The following is a 23,035-nucleotide window of genomic DNA, read 5'->3' on the forward strand; positions in this document are numbered from 1 at the left end:
TCAGGCGAGGGATGAGTTCAAGAAAAATCAGCATTTATAGCGTGTGTTCACATGTCCTGTCTAGTTTCGCCGTAACCACCCCCAGGAAGTAGGCTCCATTAGTATCCGGACGGTCAAATCGAATAACTAAAAATAGAGAGTTCTTGGAATTTCAGATAAACAACAAATGCTTTCTAAACATGTCCCAAACACTGCACAGGATATATACCCACCATATTATATATACACATATATACAGTAAGAATGATTTATCTGAAATTTATATTTAACTGGGCAACCCTAATTATTTTAAGGTTTATTTTTCAGAAAGAGAGACAGTGAGAGAGCGGCAGACAGAGTGAGAGAGAATTCTCAGCAGGCTCTGAGCTGTCAGCACAGAGCCCAATGTGGGGCTCAAATTCACGAACCGTGAGATCGTGGCCAGGGCTGAAGTCGGGACGTCTAACTGAGCCACCAGGCGCCCCCGGGCAACCCTAATTATGATCTCTGTTTTGCAGATAGGTTATGGGATGTGAACCCCAAGGCCTCAGGTATCAGTCAGATCTCTGTGCAGAAGCTTCCCTGGCAGTTGTGTGGGGGACGGTGTGAAGGGAACACGATTCCCATGGAGACGTGGGGTCCGCGCCCCTCCCCTCGGGTCTGGGTGGGTGCACGCCCGTGTCCAGCCCTGTGCAGAAGTGGTGCGTGTGACCCCCGAGTGTTGAAGCGGCCTTGCTCCCGGGGTCCTCCCGCCGGAGCCCGTGCCGCCGTGCTGTGAGGACACCCGGACAGGGTGGGGCGGGGACGGGCCACCCCACCGTGCCGTCCGCTTCCAGACCTCCACCAAGGTCTTCTCATGCAGGCTGCCAGCCCCCCACACCGCTCCCCGGAAACGCCTCTAGGCTGAGGTGAAGGGAGTGCCCAGCCTGGCCTCGGCGCCCTATGGAGGTTATAAACATGAGCCACTGGCCTGGCCCTGCCTGCACCTGCTCAGCACACGGGCGAGGGTCACACGCCCAGGCTCCCACTCCGGAGGCTGGGTCGCTGGTGATACCCCACAGAGCTCAGAGGCCCAAACTAGGTGCAGGAGGAGCGGGAACAGGTGTGGCCGCCACAGTCCCGCCGAGAACACCACTTGAGTCCAGAGGGGCCCCTCCCCGCCCTGCACTTCCCTCCGGGTTTAAGAAAAGCCACAGATGAAGAGTGAAACCTTCCACGTTTTAATGGAGAAACATCATTCAGGTTAAAACACCACCAGACCGCGAGGGCAAACCGGGAAAGGCGTGTGCAGGCCGCCGTGGGGATCTGTGTGCACCCTGGATGTACCTGCCCCTCTGGCCCGTCCCCCACCCGTGTGGGGTCGTCTGAGCCCAGTGACTGGTCAGGCTGGGTGTGTGCTCGTCTGACCCAAGGGGGGACCTCAGTCCTGATGCCATCTGACCCTGAGCCCAGGCCACTCTGGACTTAACAGTTACGCTGAAACGAAGCCACCGGGCCTGGGTGACACCAGCACACAGGACTCCTTGGGGGTGCTGCGGCCACAGAGGGGCCGCCTGGGGCCCGATGGCCGGCCCCGCCAGCAGACCAGCTGGCCCCAAGAATCTGGGGCCGTGACCCGGCCCGGAAGGGGCACCTGGTGGCCCACCGCTCTCTGCGGTCCTTCGGGAAGGCCAAGGACAGTTGGTTCTGTAGCTTCTCATAAAGTCGTTTTATTTAGATTCCAAACAAACCAAAGCAGAGAGAAGAGGTGACCACAAGTGAATCCGTCAGCGCGAGCCGCAGGCCCAAGTCTCTGGCTCGGCCAGCAGGAGCTGAACACGCACACGGGCGGGTCCGCGTCCCTCAGGCCACCGCCGCCCAGGCCCGCCCCACCTGGCGGGCTGCAAGGGACCCGGGACAAACGCGCGGGAAGGGAGGGCGACGCCCGGGAGGAGACCACCCAGGGGGCCGGGCAGCACCCCTCCCATGGGGCAGTCTCGCCACACAGTCCGGGGCTGCTGAGGTAAAATCTGTACGTTTATTCTTGGGGTCGCCCTGTCAGGACTCCTCGTTGCCGGAGTCGTCCTCGTCGTCCCCGAAGCAGCTGTCGGCCTCAGCCTCGGGCTCGCCGTCCTCGTAGTAGTCGTCGTAGAAGAGGTCTGAGCCCTCGTCGGGCGCTGGCGCCTTGGTCTTCACACAGTACTCAGCCAGCGTGGTGGGCACCTTCACGCCGTCCCGCTCTGCGTCCACCTTGGTCCCCAGGACCTGCTTCCTGCGGGAGACACGGGCCCACAGGTCACCGCTCTGTCTCCTCGGGGCCCTGCAGGCAGGAGCACAGACGCCACAGGGGAGGGCCCCTTGAGCCACCAGAGAGGAATCATGGAGACCGGCGGCACCCCGTGGGAGGGTGAAGCCACTACTGCGGTTCAAGCCGGCAGACATCAGCCACCAGGGGCGACGGGACCGGGGCTGGACCAGATCTCCAGCTGCCTGTGCCGGCCGGACAGGGGCGGAGCAGATGAAGAGGGCCAACGCCAGGGGGAAACGGGGACAAGGGAACGCGGGCCCAGGAGGTGACAGGCGCCATGGGTCACGCCCAGGACAGAGCAGACAGCTCTCCTGGGGACTCGGCGTGGCGCCCCCATGAGCTGTGGCAGGGTGGACACCGAGAGCCCACGTCCCAGCACAGATGACACCCCAGACGGAACCCTGCAGCATCGCCCCACTTGGGGGGGGGCCCTCCAAGTCAGCCGGCTCTGCCCCCGTTGTGCGGGGAACACACTTGGCGGGGGCGGGGGGACAGGCGGGCAGAAGCGCCCGTCACAGCCTTGCTCACGTGGGCGCATGTGAGCCAGCCCACGGGGAGTCTTCAGGGATAAAAACAGTCTGGTTTTAATTTTGGCACCACGTGGGAGGTGCTGGGAAAAACTGGGGCGAAGAACAGGCCATGTGGGCAGGACCCCCCGCCACGGAGCTGAGCCGAGCGCCCTCGCCCCGAGACCCCACGAGGGTCCCGCGCAGCAGCACCGGGAGGCCTGCAGAGCACCCGGCATCACTCGTGGCAGACACCCCGCTCAGCGCCTCCTCGCTTCCACAGACCCAAGGCTGTGACCCCGCCCGGCATCGGGGGACAGCTATCCTGGGACGACAACGGGGGACAAACAAACGGGGGAAGGGCTGCCCTACATGCGCATGGGTCACCCTGGGGCCGCGTGTGTGGCCTGGGGGGGCTCTGATGCACTCAGGTCACACGTGCGACACCGCAGAAATCGTTCAGAAGATTCTGCTCACGTAAAATACCACGGAAGCAGCAAAAAACGGGCCAGGTCTACGGAAGAAAACCGGCACAACTTTACTCAGAGGAAAGAGAACCAAAATCAACAGAAACGGCCTGCAGCTACGGGCTGTGGCCCCCTGACACCTGCGTCTGTCCAGCGTGAAGCACGAGGCGGCAAAGAGCTCCGGCACACGATGCGGAACAGCGTGTGAGGCCCGTGCACGTGCACGGCGCTGTTCTCCACGTTTCTAGCACGCAGATCAGCGGCTGCCAGGGCAGGGTGGTGGTGGACGTGGGTGTCTGGAAGGCTACACAGAAACTGTCAGGTGTTAGTGTTACGGGGCTTCCTTTTCGTTTCTCTCAGGATGTGTGTGTTTCTCTATCACGAACACGTTGCCTTCTCAGCACACAGTTGTTTCTGGGGCTTCGTCTGTGTGAACTGTGGCAACTTAAAGTGCATGGCGGTGAGTTTTGACCCACATATGTCCTGAGACGCTGCCCCACAAGCGAGGTCGCAAACATACCCCTCACCCCCGGAGGTTCTGCTGTGTCTTTTACATTCTGCCTCTCTGACAGACACCAACGTGCTTTCTGAGGCTACGCGGACAGGCCCCGGCCTGCTCCCCCCTTGCCTGCGGCTGTACGCCTGGGCCGTTGACAGCTTTGGCAAATCGACACTGTTCTGAACATTCGTGTGCGTACTGGTGTGGACATGCGCCCCCGTTTCTCTTGGGTAAATACTCAGACCTCAAGTGGCTGGGTCCTAATGTAGGTGTGCACATGACTTACCCATTTTTTTTAATTAAAAGGTAAATGACGGGGGGGGGGGGGGGGGGGGGGGGGGCGGTGGCGGTGCCTGACTGGCAGGGTCGGAAAAGCATGTTTGATCTTGGGGTCATGAGTTCGAGCCCCACGTTGGGAGTAGAGATCACCTAAATAAAACTTAAAAAATGACAAACTGAAAGGGTATCTAGGAAAAACCTAACAAAGGGTTAAGTCTGTCATGAAACGAGTCAGTAAACCTGCATTAAAAAGCAACAATGGACAAGAGACACAGAGCAGCTCACACAAATCCAGGGAGAGAGAAAAGGGGGTCAAGCACAAGCAGCTCTAGGCCCTAAGCGGACAGCGTGTACACCCAGGGCCTTAGACCAGGTTCCCACCCTGGTCCCGCACCTGCCCGCTGAGTGTCCATCCTGTGCAAAGGTCCCAAGGGTGCTCACCTGTTTATTCGGAAGGGGAGAGCACTGGAAATGACCACCCGCCAGGTGGAGGATTAGTCCTGGCCAATCCCCAAGTGATGCATCGCTTTCCTAACCAGACAAAACTTATTTTCTAGAAAAGATAGCAATTTTCTAAATGCGCTAGTATCATGATCATTTTCTGCCTTTAGGAAATGATTCCAAGCTTCAAAATTACAAATGTAAATGATGTTCACAGCAAGAAACCACTGAGCAGAAAAGATACAATGTGACATAAACCAGGCCTCAGTAGTACACAAAACATATGTTCCCCCCCAAAAGAAAGTAGGAAAACAGAGTTGACGTCAGGAGCAGGTACCCGAAGGACCGTGGTCCCGGAGCGTTTGTAGATAGGCGTCAGGGGCCAAAATGCAGACAGGAGGCCCCGCAATGCTTGGGAGAGGCTCCCCAGGAGGGAGGAGAGAGGGGCGGGGGCAGACGGAAGACCGGGAGAGTCTCTGCTATTTTAGTTACAAAGCAAAGAAACCGCAGCGAACCCTTGTTAAAGCCTGGCGGTCACCACTCAGGGGCTTCTGTACGTATGTGCCACCAGGTCTGCGCGCGACACACGTGCACCACAGGTGCTCTGAATGCACACACCGTGTTACACATCTCACAGGCATTAAGCTACACATCTGTGACGTACACTGGGGCACCTCACCGTGCGACAGAGAAAGAGAACACCCATTTTCTTTAAAAAAAAAAAAAAAAAAAGGGGCGGGGGGGGCAAGGTTGAGGTTGAGGGCAAGGAGACCAGCAGAAGAACCAAGGTGTAGGCTTCAGGCTGGCTGGCTCCTCCCCAGGGCTGCAAGTCCCTACTGGGACTGCTGGCCATGAGCAAGCTGGAGGTGTGTGGGCCTGCACAGAAGCCCTCCTCACCTGATGATGTCCGTGTACTCCCGGTCCTTGCCTTTGCTCTCTTTCCACTTCCTGTACATCACAGAGGCATCCACGTTCGCCGGCGAGAAGGTGTTAGGTTCGTTGAGGAGGGAGATGACGCTCAGCAGGATGGTCCTGGGGAAGTAGGGAGTCAACAGGTGCAGGGCGTTTTTGGCCCACGCCACCCACCTAGGAGCTGGGCTCTCAGGCTACGCCCAGGCCCAAGCGTCACGGGGGAGCTTCCGGACACTCTGAAGCCAGCACCTGCCTGGGGACCCTCACAGCCCCCCAACCCTGCAGATGACATCTGACTGGACTTCTCGTTGTCCCTTTTTGTCTCAGGCCCCAAGAACAGCAGGGTCCGACCCCCCCCCCCCCCCCCCGCAGTCCATCCACCTGCCCGCCCAGCTCCCAGGACAACATGACGTGGGAGCAGCTGAAGCCAGGACCACCTTTGTCCCACATGTCCCTATCCCCGAGGCGTCCTGCAGGCAAACAGGTCCCTCTGTGCCACCAACTTCTACAATAGTTCGGGCTGGACTAAAGACGCGCAGGCTGCGAGGCAGGGAGGCCAGCCCCTCAGGATGAGCAGCTCAGCCCTGAGACGGAGGGGAGATCCCAGGGGCAGGCAGAGGGGCCGTGGGAGGGAAGACACAGACCCGAGGCTCCCAGAGGCTGTTCCTCATGGTGGATGGGGCAGGGGGCACCAAGAAATGAGAGGAGAGGCTAGCAGAATTGGTCCTGGGGTCTCTGGGGCCCCCAGTATCCTGGTGGGAGGCCAGTTTGGACAGATGCCACGGTACTCTGGCGAGTCATGGCCCTGAAGAGGCCCCGAAGGAGCAAGGTCAGGAATGCTGTGGGGGCCAGGGGTCCACGTGCTGACCAGTCCCTCCCGCAGGGTCTGGCCCAGCCTCACCTGACGTTCTGCGTAGGGTTCCAGCGCTCTGAGGGCAGCTCCCCACTCTGGGGGTCATCGACTGGGGGGTGGAGAATGGAGATGCACACATCCCCCGTCTGTGTGAGGACAGGAGAGAGGGGTCAGCGCCCACAGCACTGCCACCAGGCAGCGCAGTGCCCTCCCCACTACAGGGGAGCCGGGAGGGGCCTGCCCGGTGTGGGCTCACCTCGTAGATGTTGGGATGCCACATCTTGGTCAGGAACCGGAAGGCTGGCGGGGAGTAGGGGTAGTCGATAGGGAACTTGAGGCGTGCCTGGGGAGGGGCAGAGAGCAGAAACTCAGCCAGTGCTGGCCACTGCTCAGGGACTGTGCCCACGAACACACAAACAAGGACGTTGGCCAGGACAGACCCCCCTGTTGCAGGAGGACCGCCTGGACCCTGCTGGTCACCCCTCACAGACCCCCCCCCCACCCCAGGACTCTTTGGGGTGGCCTGAGCGGACCCTGGCCCCCCTCCTGCTGCTGAAGGGCAACTCCAAGGCCATTCTTGGCCCAGGCCCGTGGGAGGGGCCAGGAGCCAGGCCCCAGGGAGCTGTGCACCCCCAGCATGGCGGCGACTCCTAGGCCTCAGTTTCCAGGCTGTGGGGAAGGTTAAAAATAGATGTGTGTTCACTCGGCAATCATTCCCGACACCTCTGTGGGCTGGGCTCTGTGGGAGGAGATGAGTCAGCGCTGGACGGATGGGCTCTCTGCCCACAAGCATCCATCCTGGGGGGCCAGGAAGGCAGACAGGAAGGTCCTGGGGCAGACTGGGGAGGGCTGCCTGCCGAGGCCTCAGCAGGGGAAGGAGCTTCGTTTGCGGCTTGAGCCCCAGTCCCAGACATGGGGATGTCTGGCCTAGGGTCCTGGTGGTGCTCCAGGCTCTCCCGGGCGAGCCAGTGTGCTGGGAGCCAAAGCTGAGCTCCTCTGATGGAGCTTCCCAGGCCCATCTCTGGAGAGTCACCCTCCCGGGCAGGGGCACGGGGGCATTTAGAAGTCCCTCCGTTCCTGGGTGATTGTGCTGAGGCCTGGGAGGCAGGTAACTTACTGGTGAGTGCAGAGCAAACCCGGAGCTCAGAACCTGCCCTACAGGTTTCTAAGCGACGGCCCCGAGGACAGCTGTTCTCAAACACCCAGCAAGTCCCACCTCATCTTGTCTCAAGCGTCCCCAGAGATGCCTTCACTACTGAGCAAACTGAGGCTCAGAGAAGGAAAGTACCTTGCCCAAGGATACACAGCAAGCAAGCTGGGAGGAGGTTGTTGAACCGCGTCTCTCTGGCACCCCCTTGAGTACACTGCGTCGCCCAGATGCTCACCATGGCCCATGAAGGACAAGGAAGGCGCCGCGGGAAGTGGCTGGGAAGTGGCGGTGGCCGCCAGGCACTTCCCAGTCTGGCTGTTCCACACCTGCCGCAGAGGGTCTCCCCACCCAGTCACGCCTCGACAGGAGGATCAGGGTGGGTGCCAAAACCACCCCGGGTCCCCCGCCGGCTGCTCTGAGGACACAACACAACACAACCTATGGCAGATGTGTTCGAATCTGGCAGGGCCCCCACCCCCAGTCCATTCTTCTCCAGAAAAACGGGACAATCCCCCAACCCTAGTGTGGAGGATCCCCTGCAACCAGTTAGCGAGCAAGAGTCAGAAGCCCACATCCTTTCCTTCCGGATCTGTGAGCTCACTTAGTCTCTTAGTCTCGCTGTTGCCTCAGGGTGGGACTCCACCTCCGGCTCTGAATGGAGCTCCCATCCCTCCAGCCTGAAGCACACAAAGGAGGCTGGGGGAGGGATCTAGTTGGACCATTAGGCGATCAACCCCAAATCCAGTCCCCGCATGCAAGAGGCCGGATTGCTGATGCACAGCTCAGGCGGGAGCGGTCCACAGTCCTCCCCCCATCCCACCCCAACACCAGGGGAATCTCAACTCAGGACTCACCCCCAGCAGACCAGGCTGCTCCCTCACAGCCACTGAGCAGGCTCAGCTAAAACAGGAGCCAAAAGTGCAAACGCAGACATCTGTCCCGGGAGTATCACCCGCCCCTCCCCCACAGCCTGGCCTAGCTGTGGTTTCTGCCCGCCCCCCCCCCCCTCCAACCTGGCAGGGCTGGGGGAGGGTGTTCCCAGGCTGAGGGCCCTTTCCCCACCTCTCATGCAGGCAGACCCCTTGCCCCATCCCTCTGGCTCAAAGAGCAAAGCCCTACAATCTGACAAGGGTCCTTCCAAGGCCACGTGGGGGCTCAAATGGTGAGACCAAGAAAGCTGCCTGGGTTCTGGCTCAGATCTTCTGTCACACTAGCGCGAAACACAGCCAGTGCCAGGGCCAGCACCCCCTCCCTGCTCCCAGAAAAGAACTGCCCGGGATGAAACTATCACAGGGGACAGAGAAAACGACCCAGACGTGAGATTTGAGCCCCAAAAGGACACCTGCTCAGCGAAACCTGAGAAAAGCAAGTTGCGGCAAGAGAGGGGCCCCAGGTTTGGAGGCCAGGGTCCCGGGTCCGTGGGGTTGCTCTCTGAGGTGTGGCTCCCAGGGACAAAGTGGAGAGTGGCAGTGATGCCACAGTCTTGCCTCAACGTTCCCTAGAGAACAACTTACATAAAGCTCCAGAGGAAGCCAAGTGGGCCTGGCCGGCTGCTATCGGGAAGAGTGGCTGCTTTCCAAGCAGGCCCCAGCTGGCAAGGCCCCATCTGAGCCTTTGTTGGAACCCAAACAAGTGGCGGAGCAGCCCCCCCAGTCTGGCCTCCCTCCCTCCCTTCCCCAACCCCGTGCTCCCCAACAATAGAGCTTGCTAGGTCTGGGGAGGCTCTTTGTCTCCTCCGGGCAGGGGGCGGGGAAGGCAGCTGAGGGCCCGGGTCCGCCAGAGGCTGAGGTAAGCACGAGCCCCACCCCCAAACAAACAGGGAGCGCCCCGAGCCCTCTCTCCGGGGATCCGGCAGACCGGCTGGGAAGGCGGGGGCCTGGAGCTGCTTCCAGGGACGGAAGGGGTGGCCGAGAGAACCACCAGCTAGACCGAGGGAGACGGGGACCGCCGCGGGCACAGAGGCCGGGTGGGAACCGGGACTGCGAGCCGCGGGCTCACCTTGAAGTAGCCGCCCTCGTAGTAGGTGTTGGGGGGCCCGAAGATGGCCACCTCCCAGTTGTACAGGTCGCCCTCGTCCACCAGGGTCACCCGGAAGCCCTCCACCGGCTCCTCCTGCAGCCCCTTGAGCTCGAGCAGCAGAGCCTTCTGCGAGCTGGGCACCAGCGGCCGGGCCATGGCGGCGGCGGCGGCGGCGGGGCCCGGGGTCGGGGGCGCGCTGGGCCGTGGGGCCGCCGCGGAGGCGCGGGACGGGCCGGGCCGCGCGCCGGCCGGGGAGGGGCTGGGGCCGCCGCCGCCGCCTTCCTCTTCTACGCCACCGCCGCCGCCGCCGCCGCCGCTCGGGGCCCCTGAGCGCTCCACTCGCTCTGGCACCGCCGCCCGCCCGGCGCTCGCCTCGGCCTGACCCGCGCGCCCCGCCCCACGCTGCGCCTGCGTACCGCCGCCGGCCCCCCCCCCCCTCGACTGCGCCTGCGCGCGACGGCCGAGCCCGGACCGCACCTGCGCGCCCGCCCGCGGGGCACGCCGGGAAGTGGAGTCCCCGCCCCCGGCCCGCCGAGCGCGCAGGCGCAACCGCGGGGAAGGGGGGGCGGGCAAGCGCGCAGGCGCCTTGGAGCTTTCGACCCCCGGGACGCCGCCGCCGCCCCCCTCTCGGACTAGCACCCAGGACGCCTGTGCGCGGGGAGGCGGGCAGCGTTGGGCTGCGTCGTCCCGGCACGGGCCGCTGAGCTTTTGGGGTCTTTTTTATGACGTCCCAGCACGGGGTGGGGCCGGGGGCGGGCCGGGGCGGGGTCCTTTGGCCCGGGAAGGGAGGACGGAGGCGGATTCCCTTCTCCCGCGGTTCTGAGCGAGCGGAAAGGGCGGCTCGGCCGGCAGTGGGTAGGCGGGAGGGTGGGGTGAGGCAGTGTCTGGGGTCCGCAGACCCGGTCCTCGTTGGGCGGTGCCTCAGTTTCTCGAGGCAGAGGTGAGGAGTGACCTCCCTGCTCAATTCGGTCCGACGAACTGGAATCCAGAGATGGGCAAGACACTGCTCCCCAGGCAAGCTGGGGAGATCAGTGCACCTCCGCTTTTGGGTTTCATTCGGCAGTGTTGATTCAGCACCCATCCTGGCCGAACCCCCCGCCTGAGTCCCACCCTCGGCTGAGCCCTGCTTGTGCCCGAATCGTAGACTGACCTTCCACCCCAGCTTGTCCTTCCGACTGTGGCTGAGCTCAGATCTGGCTGGTCCGAGGCCTAGACACACAACCCTTGCTGGGACACTTGGGGATGAGAGTCAGACGTGGTGCCCAGGCCAACATCCTGCACAACCTCAGGGTGACCGCTCCCCATGAGAGTGGGCGTTGGGCCAGTGGCACCTGCTGTGGTCCCGCCCTGGGATGTGCCTGTAGCCTTGTTGGCAGGTGTCAGGGGCAGCCAATAGCTGCAACACCTTGGGCTCGGCCCTCCTCCAGGTGTCCCAGCTGAGGACAGGCAGGTGTAAACCTGTCTGGGGCAAGGTGAGCAACATCTCCACAGGGGAGAGAGTCAGGGTACTCTGAGAAGGAACCCCGGGCAGAGCTGAGCTTCAGATGGCTGACCCAAGCCTGGGGCTTTGACTGTCTCATCCATAAAGGGGGCTCTGGGCTTCGAGTCTCAGAACCTCTGCCCTCCTTGGAGGCGCGTGGAGTGGACCCCTCAGCTGTAAAAGGACTGTGTACCCTGTGCCAAGTGCACTCTGACGCTCATTCTCTGCCTATAGCAGCAGTGTCGGCGTTGGCGTGTGGTAGCTTATAAACGGTCGTGAGAGCTAATCGTGATTCTTCCAGAGAGGCTTCCCAGGATCTCCCTATGTAATCCCCACAGCCCCACAAAGTGTTGGGTGGGCGGGGTGGCCTTGGAGAGGTAAAGGGAGGTACCAAGTTTATGGCCGCTCCAGCAGGTGCCACATGGGGCCTCATCCCCCAGGAAAGCCTGCTCCTTGGGCTCTGAAATATCCTGGAGTGCTGGTCATCTGGGGTGTCCACAGCACCTTGATTTTCCCTTAGGGGCTTCTCATTCTTAGTCTGTAAGGTTCAAACTGGACTGACCCCCCAAACCCTGGCTGCAGGGACGGGTCACCCAATCAGAGCGTTCCAAGCCCCTGGCTGCACTGGTTGGTTCAGGAACAGCATGTGGCTAACCATCTAATGAGATGCAGCTCTGGGACTTTTTCTGAGAACACTGGGCTGGGGTGACTGAGTGGGGACCTGGCCTGAGGTTAGGGGACCGTCTTATCACCACAAGCCCTACGAACAAAGGTGGCACTCGGGGATCCTGATGACCCTGTGTGTGCTCCTGGATGCAGCCATGCTGACCTCTGAATGCTCCAGAGGTGCAAACTGATAAATTACTTTCGTTCTTATGAAGCCAGTTTGATGTGGGCCTCCCGTCACGTGCCACAGGAGCGCCCTGCATTCAAACCTAAGTTCTGCTCTGACCTTGGAAATGGCCCTGGGATGCTAAGCCAGGTCTCAGTTTCTCTATCTGTAAAATGAGTTACATGAGATAATATTTGGAAAACTCTTAGCATGGGCGTTGAAGATGTTACGGAGAGGTATACAATGGCATTTTGCTGCAATCGTGCCGGTTGAGAAGGAAGACGTGATCTCAGGAGGCAGGGCCTGCAGGAGTGGAATAAAAGGACGGACAGGAGAGAATGTGGCCCCTCAAGGGTAGAGGGAAATGGAGTCCTAAGACAGAGGCTTCATGGCCAGAGCTGCATCTCATTAGATGGTTAGCCACATGCTGTTCCTGAACCAACCAGTGCAGCCAGGGGCTTGGAACGCTCTGATTGGGTGACCCGTCCCTGCATAGATGCAATAGAACTGGCTTCGAGGTCAACCCTGCCTTTTCCTGGTTGTGCCATGGGGCCGGTCACTTACTGTGGGAGAGAATAATGCCCCCCTCACCTCCCATAGCCGTCCACATCCTAATCCCAGAGCCTGTGACTATACCACCTCACAGGACAAAAGGGACTTTGCAGATGAGATTAAGAATCTTGAGATGGGGGGCGCCTGGGTGGCGCAGTCGGTTAAGCGTCCGACTTCAGCCAGGTCACGATCTCGCGGTCCGTGAGTTCGAGCCCCGCGTCGGGCTCTGGGCTGATGGCTCGGAGCCTGGAGCCTGTTTCCGATTCTGTGTCTCCCTCTCTCTCTGCCCCTCCCCCATTCATGCTGTGTCTCTCTCTGTCCCAAAAATAAATAATCGTTGAAAAAAAAAAAAAAAAGAATCTTGAGATGGGAAGAGAGCACCTGGCTGGAGCATGCAACTCGATCTCAGGGTCATGAGTTGGAGTCCGTTGGGCATAAAGCTTACATTAAAAAGAAGAAGAATCTTGAGATGGGAGATTATTTTGGGTAATCACTGTGGTTGGGGCCTGTGTAATCGACCCCATTCGTAAAGGACCAAGTCAGACAGATGGGCAGACCCCGTGCTTCTGGCTCTGAGGATGAGGAGGGGCCATGGGCCAAGGACGGCACCTCTGGAAGCCGGAAAACCGAGGAGATGGGGCCCCCTGGGGCCCCCGGAGGAGCCAGCCCTGCCTACACCTGGGAGTTAGGACCTGGACCTGTGAGCCCAGGACTGTGAGAACCAGTGTGTGTAACTTTAAGCCACTGAATTCACGGTGATTTGTAACAACAGTCGTGGGAATTGAATACACTCAGCTCTGTAAGCTTCAGATTCTTCCGCTGGAAAATTGATTCATGACTTCCATGCACAGATCTAGGCCCTGGGGCTACAGAGAACAGGACTAGCAAAGCCACCCACCTTTGGAGAGGTAGGGAGAGAGGCCATAAACAAATCGGTAAATAAATAGCGATTTTGGGTAGCAATAATTGCCAAGAAGAAAAATACAGTATGGTGAGGCATCAGCAACAGGAGTGGTTGGAGGGTTGGTTTGGAGAGTGGTCAGGGGAGGTGTCCCTCAGGAGGTGGCATCTGAGCAGAGACCAGAATGAAGGGGGGAAGTGAGCCATGTGGGTCTGGAGTAACAGTGTTACAGAGACGGGCCAGCACATACAAAGGCCCTGAGGTGGGGACAAGTTGCTCCAGCTAGAGACTGGTGTGCCTGAGACAGAGTGAGGGGACAGAGGCAAGACAAGGAGCTGGGGAGTCTCCTGGGTCAGCTTTCTTGAGTGCTGACTTTGCTCACAGGACTTGTGGTGGTGTAATGGCTCCAGAACTCAGGCCAGGTCCTCCCAGCTCAACTGTGTCACAAACAATCCCAGGGCTGCATCTCATTGGCCATCCAGGAGTCACCTGCTGTTCCAGAAAAGGGCCAGCTGAGGGGGAGGAGGCATCCAGCCACGCCCCCGGACCCGGGTGGACAGGGGGCTTCCACAGAGGCCACAAACTCCAGGGGAGCCCCAGGTTTGGGAGGTCAGCTAGAGGCTCAGTCCCAGATACAGCAGGCCTAGGGTGTCCTTGGGATGTCTCCAGAAGTCCTAGGTATGTGGTTGGTTCTCGAAGGCTGGAGCAGAGCAAGGCAAGGGGTCCAAGCCATGACTTCGAGAACCCTGGCGTCCGGGCGGCAATAGATGCCTCAGGCCGGTGAGATTCTAAGTGAGGAGGATGTGTGAGGAGAGGCCCTGGACAGAGCTGGGGGGCCACGTCCCCCGACCCCCAAAGCTGAGATAAGAGGAGGCGGCCGCTACGGGGCGGGGCAGGAGCATTTAGAGAGTGGGCAAGGGGGTGTTTCCAGAAGGGGGAGGTTTGTAGTGTCCCATGGTCCACACTGCTATGAGGTTGAGGCCAGGTGCGAACGTTGTGTCAGCTTCCCTGGACTCTGGCGGCTGGCAGAGGTCAGGCCGGGGTCGTAACGAAAGGGACTTCCGGACCCAAGACCACGCATGATGGTGGCCCAGGGAGGCAGCGGGCGAGGCTGGGTGGGGCAGGGCAATTGTCCTGGCTGGACTTGGCCTCCCTCTATTCTGGGGGGCTCTGGAACATGAGCTGCCCCCAAACTAGCTCCACCTGAGGCAACGGGGCTGGCTTTTATACCCTCTGGCCATCGCTCACTAGCAATGCCTGCCCCAGAAGGAGTGGAGCTTCCTGGGCAGCGTGGCTCCCCTGCAGAGGGGCAGCGGTGAGCCGGGGCAGCAGGGCGGGGGCAGCCTGGAGGGGGCAGCAGGGCGGGGTGACCCAGTACACAGTGCCCACCTCAGCTTCTGAGGTCATGAAGGAGTGACCGCAGAGCTGACCGTCGAGGCCCCCACCTGCCTGGGCTCCGGGACAGGTATGCGCCTAATGCAGACGGCCCACCTGTCTACGAGCCGAGTGTGGGCAGGGGCCTCACCCACGATTTGTCCCTGCTGCTGCCCGGCCCCGTGGCGGCTGGGTTGCAGATTCTGGAGCAATCCCTGTGTGTGGGCGCAGGACAGAGTAGAAGCGTTCCAGCCAACACTTATTCAGCGGCTTGCTTTTCCTTAACCTTCCAGTTGCCCATTGCTGCATGATAAATGACCCTAAAGCTTCATGGCAAACACGGTGATCTGTCTCGCTCGTGAATCTGCGCAGTCAGTGCTGCCAGTCGCCTGCTGTCCCACACGCGGGGCTGCTGAGTGAACCGGTGAGCCCAGGGCGGGGGGGCATGGGACCTGCCACCTTTTGTGACCTAGCCGTGGAGATCCTGTAGTGTTACAAAAGCCACCCGAATTCAGCGAAAGGGAATGCGGATTTCACCTCTCGATCTGCCTTTCGAGGGAGGGGTGGGGACGTTCTGGAAGCGTGTGGGAACAGAAATGTTGCTGTGGTCGGTTTTGCAAAACACATAGTCAGTGGCCACAACTCCCAGTTTGCTGATCACCTGGCCTGTGCAGGGGGGAGGGATGGGGAGACAAGGTGGTCCTTGCCATCGGTAGCCTGAAAAATGGTTTAAGCTCTGTTTCCACGGGGTCTCCTTCAATCAGAAAAGGGGCCGAGTCCTGGGTCCCATTTACCAGAGTTGGAGGCTGAGGCCACCATCCTGGGCTGGGAATGGGACTCCTTCCTCCTGCTCCCAGAGGGGTTCCTCTTGCAAGCAACAATCCCCTTGGAGGGGAGAGGGGTGCCCAGCGGGTGCTTGGTGAACAGTGACAGGACGGACTTCGCAGGTGTGTGTGGGTTCTGGGTGGACCGACGGCAGGTGGCAGAGGTGGTGGAGGGTGTGGGTTCTGGAGTACGCCCCTTGCCGGTAGGGTGACCCTTCACTCCTCTCTGGGCCTCGACTTCCCCATCTGCCAAAATCGGGGTAGTGATGTGCCTTCCTTGGAGGCACATAAGACCTTGCAGGGCTCACACGTGTCCGCCGTTTCCATCATCACCGTCACGATTACCTGCCCAGCCGGACTCTTCCTTCGACAGCTGGGGAACCCGTGGCCAGGAACTGGCCGGGTGGGGCACTTGTGGACAGCAGGGCCTCCCGGGTCTCAGGGTTGTGAGTCCAGGGCGCCTCGCTGAGCAGCGGAGGCAGGAGCGGAGAAGCATTTCAGCGGACACGGAGGGGAGGGAGGGGGGCACACACACCGGGTCGGCCTCGAGCACAGACTTTATTACTGCCGAGGAGAGGGGCCTTTGTGGGGGTGGGGGGACGGGGTGCCCGCTCCCTGGGGCCCTCGGCCTCCCCTCCGAAGGGGCTGGGGCACGATTCCAGCCTGGAAGGCGGGCGGGGGGAGGGCTCCCCGCGCTCCCCGCTGCATGCAGGGACACTCCAGTTCCGGCCTGAGACCCGCACTCCGCCAGGGAGCAGGGGGCTACCACCTTGTGGTGCCTCCAGCCGCCCAGGGGGAGGAGGCAGGGAAGGCGTGTGGGCCCTCAGCCCACCGGCTTGACCTTGGCGATGAAGAGGGCGGCGGCCTTCTCCAGGAACTCCTCCCGGGTCATGGGGGAGCTGGGCCGCCGAGCCACCAGGGCGCGGTCCATGGCCAGCGCCAGGCTGTCGGGGCCCAGGCGCGAGCCAGCCTCCAGGAAGCAGGCAGGCACAGCAGCCCCGTCGCTGGCCTGCAGGGCCCCCTCCAGGGTGTCCAGCACGGCCTGGCCCACGCGGCGGTCGGCCACAGCCAGCGTGGGGTCCTCCAGCAGCTGGTAGAGGGCGCCGGCCCGCGCCACGAACTCCAGTAGCACGAAGCAGGTGAGCATCCCGGCGCGGAAGACGTCCAGCGGCACGGCCTCGTGGTCCCGGCACTGGATCTTGTGCAGCAGCGGTGCGACGACCTCCTCGGGGGCTTCCCCGTCCCGGCAGATGCGCTTGAGCAGCTCGCTGTAGGTGCGCCCGTCCAGCCCCGGCTTCTTCTTGCGCCCACTGGCACTCAGGCACTCGTAGGCCACGCCGACGTTGTTGTTGAAGGCCGTCCTGCGGGAGGATAGGCGTGTTGGGCCAGCTGAGCAGAGTCCAGCACAGCCCTGGGACCCCCCCCCCGTCCCCATCTATCTTCCTCCAACAAACCAGGCCTGGGGGAGCCCCGGGGCCTTTGCACGGACTATGTGCTTTGCCGGGAGTGCCCTTCCCCCACAGGCCCTCCAGCTCCTGAGTTTTTACTGAGATGTCACCTTTCCTGTGGGGACCTCCCCTGCCTCCTCTATTTTTCTCCATGGCAGTTACCACCATCCGACTTAGTGTAAGATGTCCTTTCGGAATGTCGGCCCAGGAACCCTAGTGCCTAGAGCACGGCTTGGCGTATGGCAGGTGCTCTAGAAATGTCTGCTAAGTCAACCAACGGGCACTGCCCCACAGGGACCGCCCGACAATCACATTTACGCTTACGGGGTGGTCACTCTTGGCCAAAAGCTCAGCCCAGCGTTTAATACGGATTAGCTTATTTCATTCTGTCACAGTCCCATGGGCCAAAAGTAGGCAAACTACACCAGTGGGTCAAGTCTGCCCCAGCCCCTCCCCCCCCCGTCTATTTTGTAAATAAAGCTTTATTGGCACAAGGCCTCGTGCATCCATTGACACGTTGCTTGCGGTCGCTGCGAAGGCAGAGCTGAATGGCTACAGCAGCGACTGGGGCACAAAAGCGCCGGCACAGGAGGGGGCTGACCCTGCTGTGAGCTGTCGGCGCAAGGTGGGCATGGCTCAGGTTCCACTGCACGGCCTGGCCGTGCAGGGGGCTTCACGAGCTGATTGGGGAGCACGGCGGCTACGTGCGGGTTGCGGGGTGAGCCTGGGTGGCTGGTTCGCCCCGTGTCTCACTCCCTCACTGGACTGGCAGCCTAGGGCCTGGCCGGTGGCCCAGCGCTACCGTGGCTGGTGGCCCGTTAGCATTTCCACCGTGACCAATAGGTATTGAGGCTCGGTGCAGGCTCACGGTCAGGCCAAGGATCCCAGAGAGGAGGGGGCCGGGCGACTGTGAGGCTTACACTCCTCCTCTGTCTGCTCCGCTCCGCTCCAGGTGAGGGAAGGTACGCGGAGGCTCCACTCACCTCCCGCGTGACCTGGGCACGTCGTCTCACCTTTCTACGGGCCAGCGAGCAATGGACCCCAGCAAATGCTGGCCCGTAAGCAGCGGGTGCTTAGTGGAGGCTGGGCTGGCGCACGGCCGGTGCTCAGTACATGCTGGTCAATACGTGACCGCCACTGCGGTCATCGCTGCTGCCCGGTGTGGGGCTTGTGGGCGGATGTGCTGACCCAGCGAGCTCTGTGGATCGGAGCCCCACGACAGAGGAGGAAACCGAGGCCCAGAGGCTGCAGAAGTGTAGCCTGGGGGGTCTCTCTGCCAGCTGGGACTCGCTTCTCCGTCGGTCGGGCTACAAACCCCTTTCTCTTCTCACTCATTGGCCCCTCGCCATTGCTGGAGCCAGCGGTCGGTGAGACTGCCCCGGGGAGCGCTGGGGTGGCGTTAGTGCTCACTCCTTTACCACGACTGCCACCCACGTGAGCCGATGCCTCAAACCAGCCCTGTGCGGGACTTGGGTTTTGTTTTTAAACATTTGCTTATTTTTGAGAGAGAGAGAGAGAGAGAGAGAGAGAGAGAGGAAGCACGAAAGTAGGGGAGGCGCAGAAAGAGGGACACAGAATTGGAAGCAGGCTCCGCGATGTGAGCACAGAACCCGACGTGGGGCTCCAACTCACGAAACGTGAGATCACGACCTGAGCTGAAATGAGCCGAAATCAAGAGTTGGCCACTTACCCGACCGAGCCACACAGGGGCCCCTGCAGGAGCCCGAAACATTAACTCCTTCCACCGGGAGGAGGAAAGAACGTGGGGGAGGTCCGCTGTGAACAGACTCGGCCGTCACTGGCGCCCCCAGCAGCTACGTGTCGCCGCGTAACAAACTGCCCTGAGCCCAGCGGCCTGAAATGGCAGCAAGCGTTCGTGGCCTGTTTCTGCGGGTCGGGGACTCGGCAGTGGCTCAGGGTCTCTCACGAGGCTGCCGTCAGGGTCCCCCGAAGGCTCACACGCCGGCACCCTGGCGCCCAGGCCCGTGGCGTCTCCAGAGCCACCGTGCGCCCTCCCCACGTGGCAGCCACCCCATCTGACATGCGGGCGCTCTGAAGGCCTGCCACGCCCCTCAAGTGAGAGGAGCCACAGGACGTGCCTCCACCACCGACAGGTGAGCGGAGTCACGCGCAGTCCTCTCTCGAGCCAGCTTTGGGAGTGACTGGTGTCCCCACGGTCCGCTCCCCGCTGCCGTACTTGGGGAAACCGAGCAAGAGTCCGTGAGCACAGCCCCTCGCGGCCACGGCCTCGTGGTGTGAGAAGCAGTCCTTCGTGTCAGGGCTGTTTGTTACTGCCGCGTGACACGGCTTGTCTCGACCGACACTGACGTGGCCCAAGACTCATCTTTTCCAGCCACCGATTCTCTTGAGCGAATTCGCTCCTCCCTAGAGATGGAGACAGCCTGGCGCGAGAAACCCCAGGAGCCGGTTGGGTCCCCTGTTCACCGAGCTCCTGAGCCCCCCACCCTGCGGGTCTGGACCATGAGGGTCCTAATGCCTGTGTTGCAGGATAGAGGGATGGAATTCATGCCAAGGACTTAAAACAGCGCCCCACACGTGGGAGGGCCTCCTGCGCTCTGAGCCGCGTCCAGGGCCGCGGTCCAGTGGGCTGTCCGGGTGCCGTCCGCCTCGCGGGGCAGGGAGACACGCAAAGAGGTGATCACAGGCCCAGGCAGGGTGCTGAGGAAGGAGACACCCGGCCTCCAGGGCACTGGCCTCAAGTCAGCCCCTCACCCACACCGCATGCGGGGCCACCTGGCTCTGGCCACGTCACGCTAAAGAGCGCGAGCGTTTGTTTTAAAGATACGTGTACGTGCGTGTATCTCCAGAATGAGACGTGGAAACGTTTCGCTTTAGACCAGAGGTTCTCAATGGGGGTGAGATCTGGGGACACTTCTGGTTGTTACCACCGGGTGGGTGGAGGCCAGAGGTGCTACTCGGCCCCCGGCAGGGCCTGGGATGGCCCCACTGAGAGTGAGCTAAGGAACCGGGGTTGGTGGTGCCTTCTGAGCGTTTTCCCGGGTCATGGGGGCGCGAGGTGGCGCTCTTTCTGTGGCGGTACGGTGGCTCAGAGGCCCCGGGGGCCACAACACCCAGCTCGGGCTCCGGCTCTGCCCCTCAGTGGCCACACAGCCCTCAGCAGGTCTCATAAAGCTCGCTTTGTGCTCTTGGGGACTTGGGGCTGGCAGGGGGGTGGCCGACTGCACACCACTGCCACCGTCACCAATCCCGGCGGGCCAGCGCTTCTGATTTTGCAAGACGTAGGACAAGGGGAGTCTGGATGACTTCTTCCCAAACCTTTCATGCCGATGGCAGCCCCAACCTGGCCCAGTCAGCCCCTCCGCATCAGGGCGAAGCTGCCCGGCTTCAGCGGGCGCCCCTGGTTTCCGCCCGGGGACTTGCCTGGCCTGGCTTCTGCCTTTGGCCCGTCAGGCAAGGTTCAGGGCTCCTGACTGCACTGTCTTCTGAGTTAGCCACTGGCTTCATCTCTGGGGGGCCCAGGTGAGCCCCGATGCCAGCGCAGACATGCCCTCGTTCACTGCCCCCTCGGTGGCCCTGCCGTTCCAAACTGCCTCCAGCCAACGGCTCCCATGCCCCCGCACTGCAGTAAACAGAGTCCCCCCCAAACTGCACGTCTATCCAGAACCTGTGCCTGGCCTTATTTGGAAATACAGTCTTTGCCGAGGGAACTAGTTCAGGATGTGGAGATGAGATGAGGTGGCCCTACATCAAATGTCCTCAGATGAGAAACAAGAGGACAGAGAGACACAGAAGGAGGGAGGCTTACCTTGGAGGGAGGAGAGCCGCCTGGAGACCCCCGAGCTGGGGAGGCAGGAAGGACCCTCTCCCCTGGAGCCTCCAGAGGGAGCACGGCCCCGGGACACTGACACCTTGATCTCAGACTCTCAGCCTCCAGAACTGTGAGAGAATAAGTTTCTGTATTTCTCTTTTTTTAAGATTTTATTTTTAAGTAATCTCTTACACCCAACGTGGGGCTCGAACTTACAACTCTGAGATCAAGAGTCGTGAGCTCTACCTACTGAGCCAGCCAGGTGCCCCAGATACCTGTTGTCTTAAGCCACCAAGTTTGTGGTAATTTGCCACAGCAGCCACGGGAAAGGAATAGGGCCCTCCTGGCCTTAAATCCAACAGACGCTTTGCGCCCTCGACTACGGGCCACCGGACGGACACAGGACTGCCCCCAGTCCACAAAGTGCCTCCGTGTGAATTAGGAAAAACCTCTGCAAAAAGCCATTTATATAAATATCCTCATTTGTGGCTGCCTGTAGGTGAGTGCTTCGTGCAGTGCTTGACCTGCACCACTGTACATGGTGGCCCTTTTCCTCCCTGCAAGATGCCCCAGGATGCCATTCTGCTGGTTCCCGCCTTCATGTCTGGTTGGCCTGATCATGCTTTTTTGCGGGCTCTCTGAGGCTGGGGCTCCTCAGGGTTGGGTCCTGAGCTCTTCTTGGTTCTCCTGAAGCCTTCACACCCCTCCCAGCTGACGACCTCCTGTCCCAGTTGCAGACCTACCTGTCTACTCTCCAGCTGCAAGGTTCTCCCAGAGCCTGACTTGGAGTCCTGGAGCAACACTGCACGCTTTCCCCAAACCAATGACCTCCCATCTCAGTGGATGGCCCCAGGGGCTACCTGGGACTCCCTTCCCACCCCAGCCCCTGCAGACCTTCAGACACATGCATGCTCTTCTCAGATGCCCACCCTCCACACCCCTTCCCACACCTGAGACCTCTCCCCAGCTTCTCTGTGCTGTCCTATGGCCTGTACCCATGACTCTCTTGGGAGGCCGCCCAAAGGCGGGCACGTGCCTGAAACGTGCGGGGACCCCCTGGTGATCAGGCTGGAACACTCCCTTGCTTGGTTCTTCTGGAAGCACTCCCTTATAAAATTACCTACCCACAGACGCTTGCCTCAGGCTCTGCTTCTAGGGGCCTCTCTCCAGGGGTCTCAACCAAGACCTAGCCATCCACACCCAGTCATGACCTGGTCTGGTGGACGGTGAACGTCAGAAAGCTTCTCCTCAACCCCCCTGATGTGGACCATTCATTCAATCCATGGTCCTCAACCACCTTCCTTGGGCTCAGAGCGGTTGGGGGCGGGGCCGTGCTCCGGTACGGTTGCCACGCCCTCCACCCCACCAGGCCTCAGCCACCAGAAGGCTAAGCAGCCTGTGGGTCCCACACTGCAGCTCTACAGCCTCCAGGCCAGTGCACCCGCCGGCTTCGTGCCTGCAGCACCTCTCCCTGTGCCTAAAGCAGGCCTCTTTCTGGACACCACTCCTGCCCCATGGGAGCTACCTCCTAGGGTGGGGGTCTTGGGTGACTCCACCGCCCCGCCCTGTAAATATCCATTTTCTGGCCTAACGGATGGGGATGCAACGACGCTAGTAACAACACATCTAGGAAAAAACCTAGCTTGTTAGGACCTGGCTCGGAGGTCTCGCTCCGTGACTTTGGGTGAAGTCCTCTCTGAACTTTGTGATTTTTAAAAGTGGCGTGGGCTTCAAGGGGGAACTCAGCACCTGCAGAAAGGCATCACAACACACGAAGACGGCCAGAACTACAGGCGCCAGCCCCCCCACTCCCACCCCCCCGCCGGGAGGCTTGCGCACCGCAGTGCCCAGCACGCCCGCGGGCAGCGAGCTGGGGCTGCAGGTCCGCAGCGGCGCCGCCCCGGCCCCGCCCCGCACCTCTGGGAGTGGTGAGCCAGGCGAAGGTGCCACAGCGCGCGGCCCAGGCGCTGCTGCTGCAACAGGAGCTGGCCCGGGGGCTCCCCGGCGCCGCCGTTTGCAGGCGAGCGCAGGCCCATGTTCTCGAAGTAGTGCGCCAGGAAGGCGATCGGCTCCTCGGGCCGCGCCTCCAGCACCTTCAGCAGAGCCGCGCGCAGCATCTCCGTCACGCCGACCTGCCGCAGGAAGTCCTCCTCACTCTCGGTCGCTGCCGCTGCCCGGGACACCGCCGGCCGGCCGCTGTCGGGGAAACTGGCCGCCGGAGCCACGGCCGGCCGCCGCTTCTCCACTGCCGCCATCTTCGCTGAGGGCAGCGGGACCGGAAGCGCCGCCGTATTCCACAGTGCGCTGGCGCCTCGGGACGGCCATCTTGGTTAAGGGCAGAGCCCGCCCGGATCCCGCTGGAAGACTCTGGCAAATAACTGGAGCAGTCCACTTCCCGCCCCCTTGGGTTTTAATTGGCACTTTCCCTCCGGGTTCCTCTTC

General features: G+C 61.3%; 2 protein-coding genes across 7 annotated transcripts; both read right to left on the reverse strand.

Moving 5' to 3' along the window:
• Positions 1-1,178: 1,178 nt before the first annotated feature.
• Positions 1,179-9,564, reverse strand: CDC34 (cell division cycle 34, ubiqiutin conjugating enzyme). 6 transcript variants are annotated; one of them, XM_047100824.1, is made up of 5 exons: positions 9,372-9,563; positions 6,480-6,566; positions 6,272-6,369; positions 5,356-5,490; positions 1,179-2,230 (listed from the first exon to the last, which is right to left on the reverse strand). In XM_047100824.1, exons 1-5 carry the CDS (start codon positions 9,546-9,548, stop codon positions 2,017-2,019), a joined length of 711 nt encoding a protein of 236 aa, XP_046956780.1. In that variant the 5' UTR covers positions 9,549-9,563; the 3' UTR covers positions 1,179-2,016. The 6 variants fall into 6 exon arrangements, with proteins under 6 accessions (XP_046956780.1, XP_046956779.1, XP_046956784.1 ...); XM_047100823.1 differs by having other exon boundaries at positions 1,179-2,278; XM_047100828.1 differs by lacking the exon at positions 9,372-9,563 and adding an exon at positions 7,609-7,726 and having other exon boundaries at positions 1,179-2,278.
• Positions 9,565-15,894: 6,330 nt separating this feature from the next.
• Positions 15,895-22,875, reverse strand: TPGS1 (tubulin polyglutamylase complex subunit 1). Its single transcript, XM_047100838.1, has 2 exons — positions 22,511-22,875; positions 15,895-16,716 (listed from the first exon to the last, which is right to left on the reverse strand). The coding sequence occupies exons 1-2, from the start codon at positions 22,846-22,848 to the stop codon at positions 16,179-16,181; spliced, it is 876 nt and encodes a 291-aa protein (XP_046956794.1). The 5' UTR covers positions 22,849-22,875; the 3' UTR covers positions 15,895-16,178.
• Between the last annotated feature and the right edge of the window lie 160 nt (positions 22,876-23,035).

This window comes from Lynx rufus, unplaced genomic scaffold (genome assembly GCF_022079265.1).
Source record: "Lynx rufus isolate CCGP_SWC_20201006 ecotype Redwood Valley unplaced genomic scaffold, mLynRuf1.p SCAF_53, whole genome shotgun sequence".
NCBI classification, from domain to species: domain Eukaryota; kingdom Metazoa; phylum Chordata; class Mammalia; order Carnivora; family Felidae; genus Lynx; species Lynx rufus.

Coding starts and splice junctions, on each gene's coding strand:
- CDC34 (XM_047100823.1), bottom strand. CDS start 9,548: ATGGCCCGGCCGCTGGTGCCCAGCTCGCAGAAGGCTCTGCTGCTCGAG. Junction 5,491..6,271: donor AACCCTACGCAGAACGTCAG/GTGAGGCTGGGC, acceptor CTACTTCCCCAG/GACCATCCTGCTGAGCGTCA. Junction 2,279..5,355: donor GAGTACACGGACATCATCAG/GTGAGGAGGGCT, acceptor TCCTGCCTGCAG/GGCCCCGAGGAGACAGAGCG.
- TPGS1 (XM_047100838.1), bottom strand. CDS start 22,848: ATGGCGGCAGTGGAGAAGCGGCGGCCGGCCGTGGCTCCGGCGGCCAGT. Junction 16,717..22,510: donor CTGGCTCACCACTCCCAGAG/GTGCGGGGCGGG, acceptor ATCCTCCCGCAG/GACGGCCTTCAACAACAACG.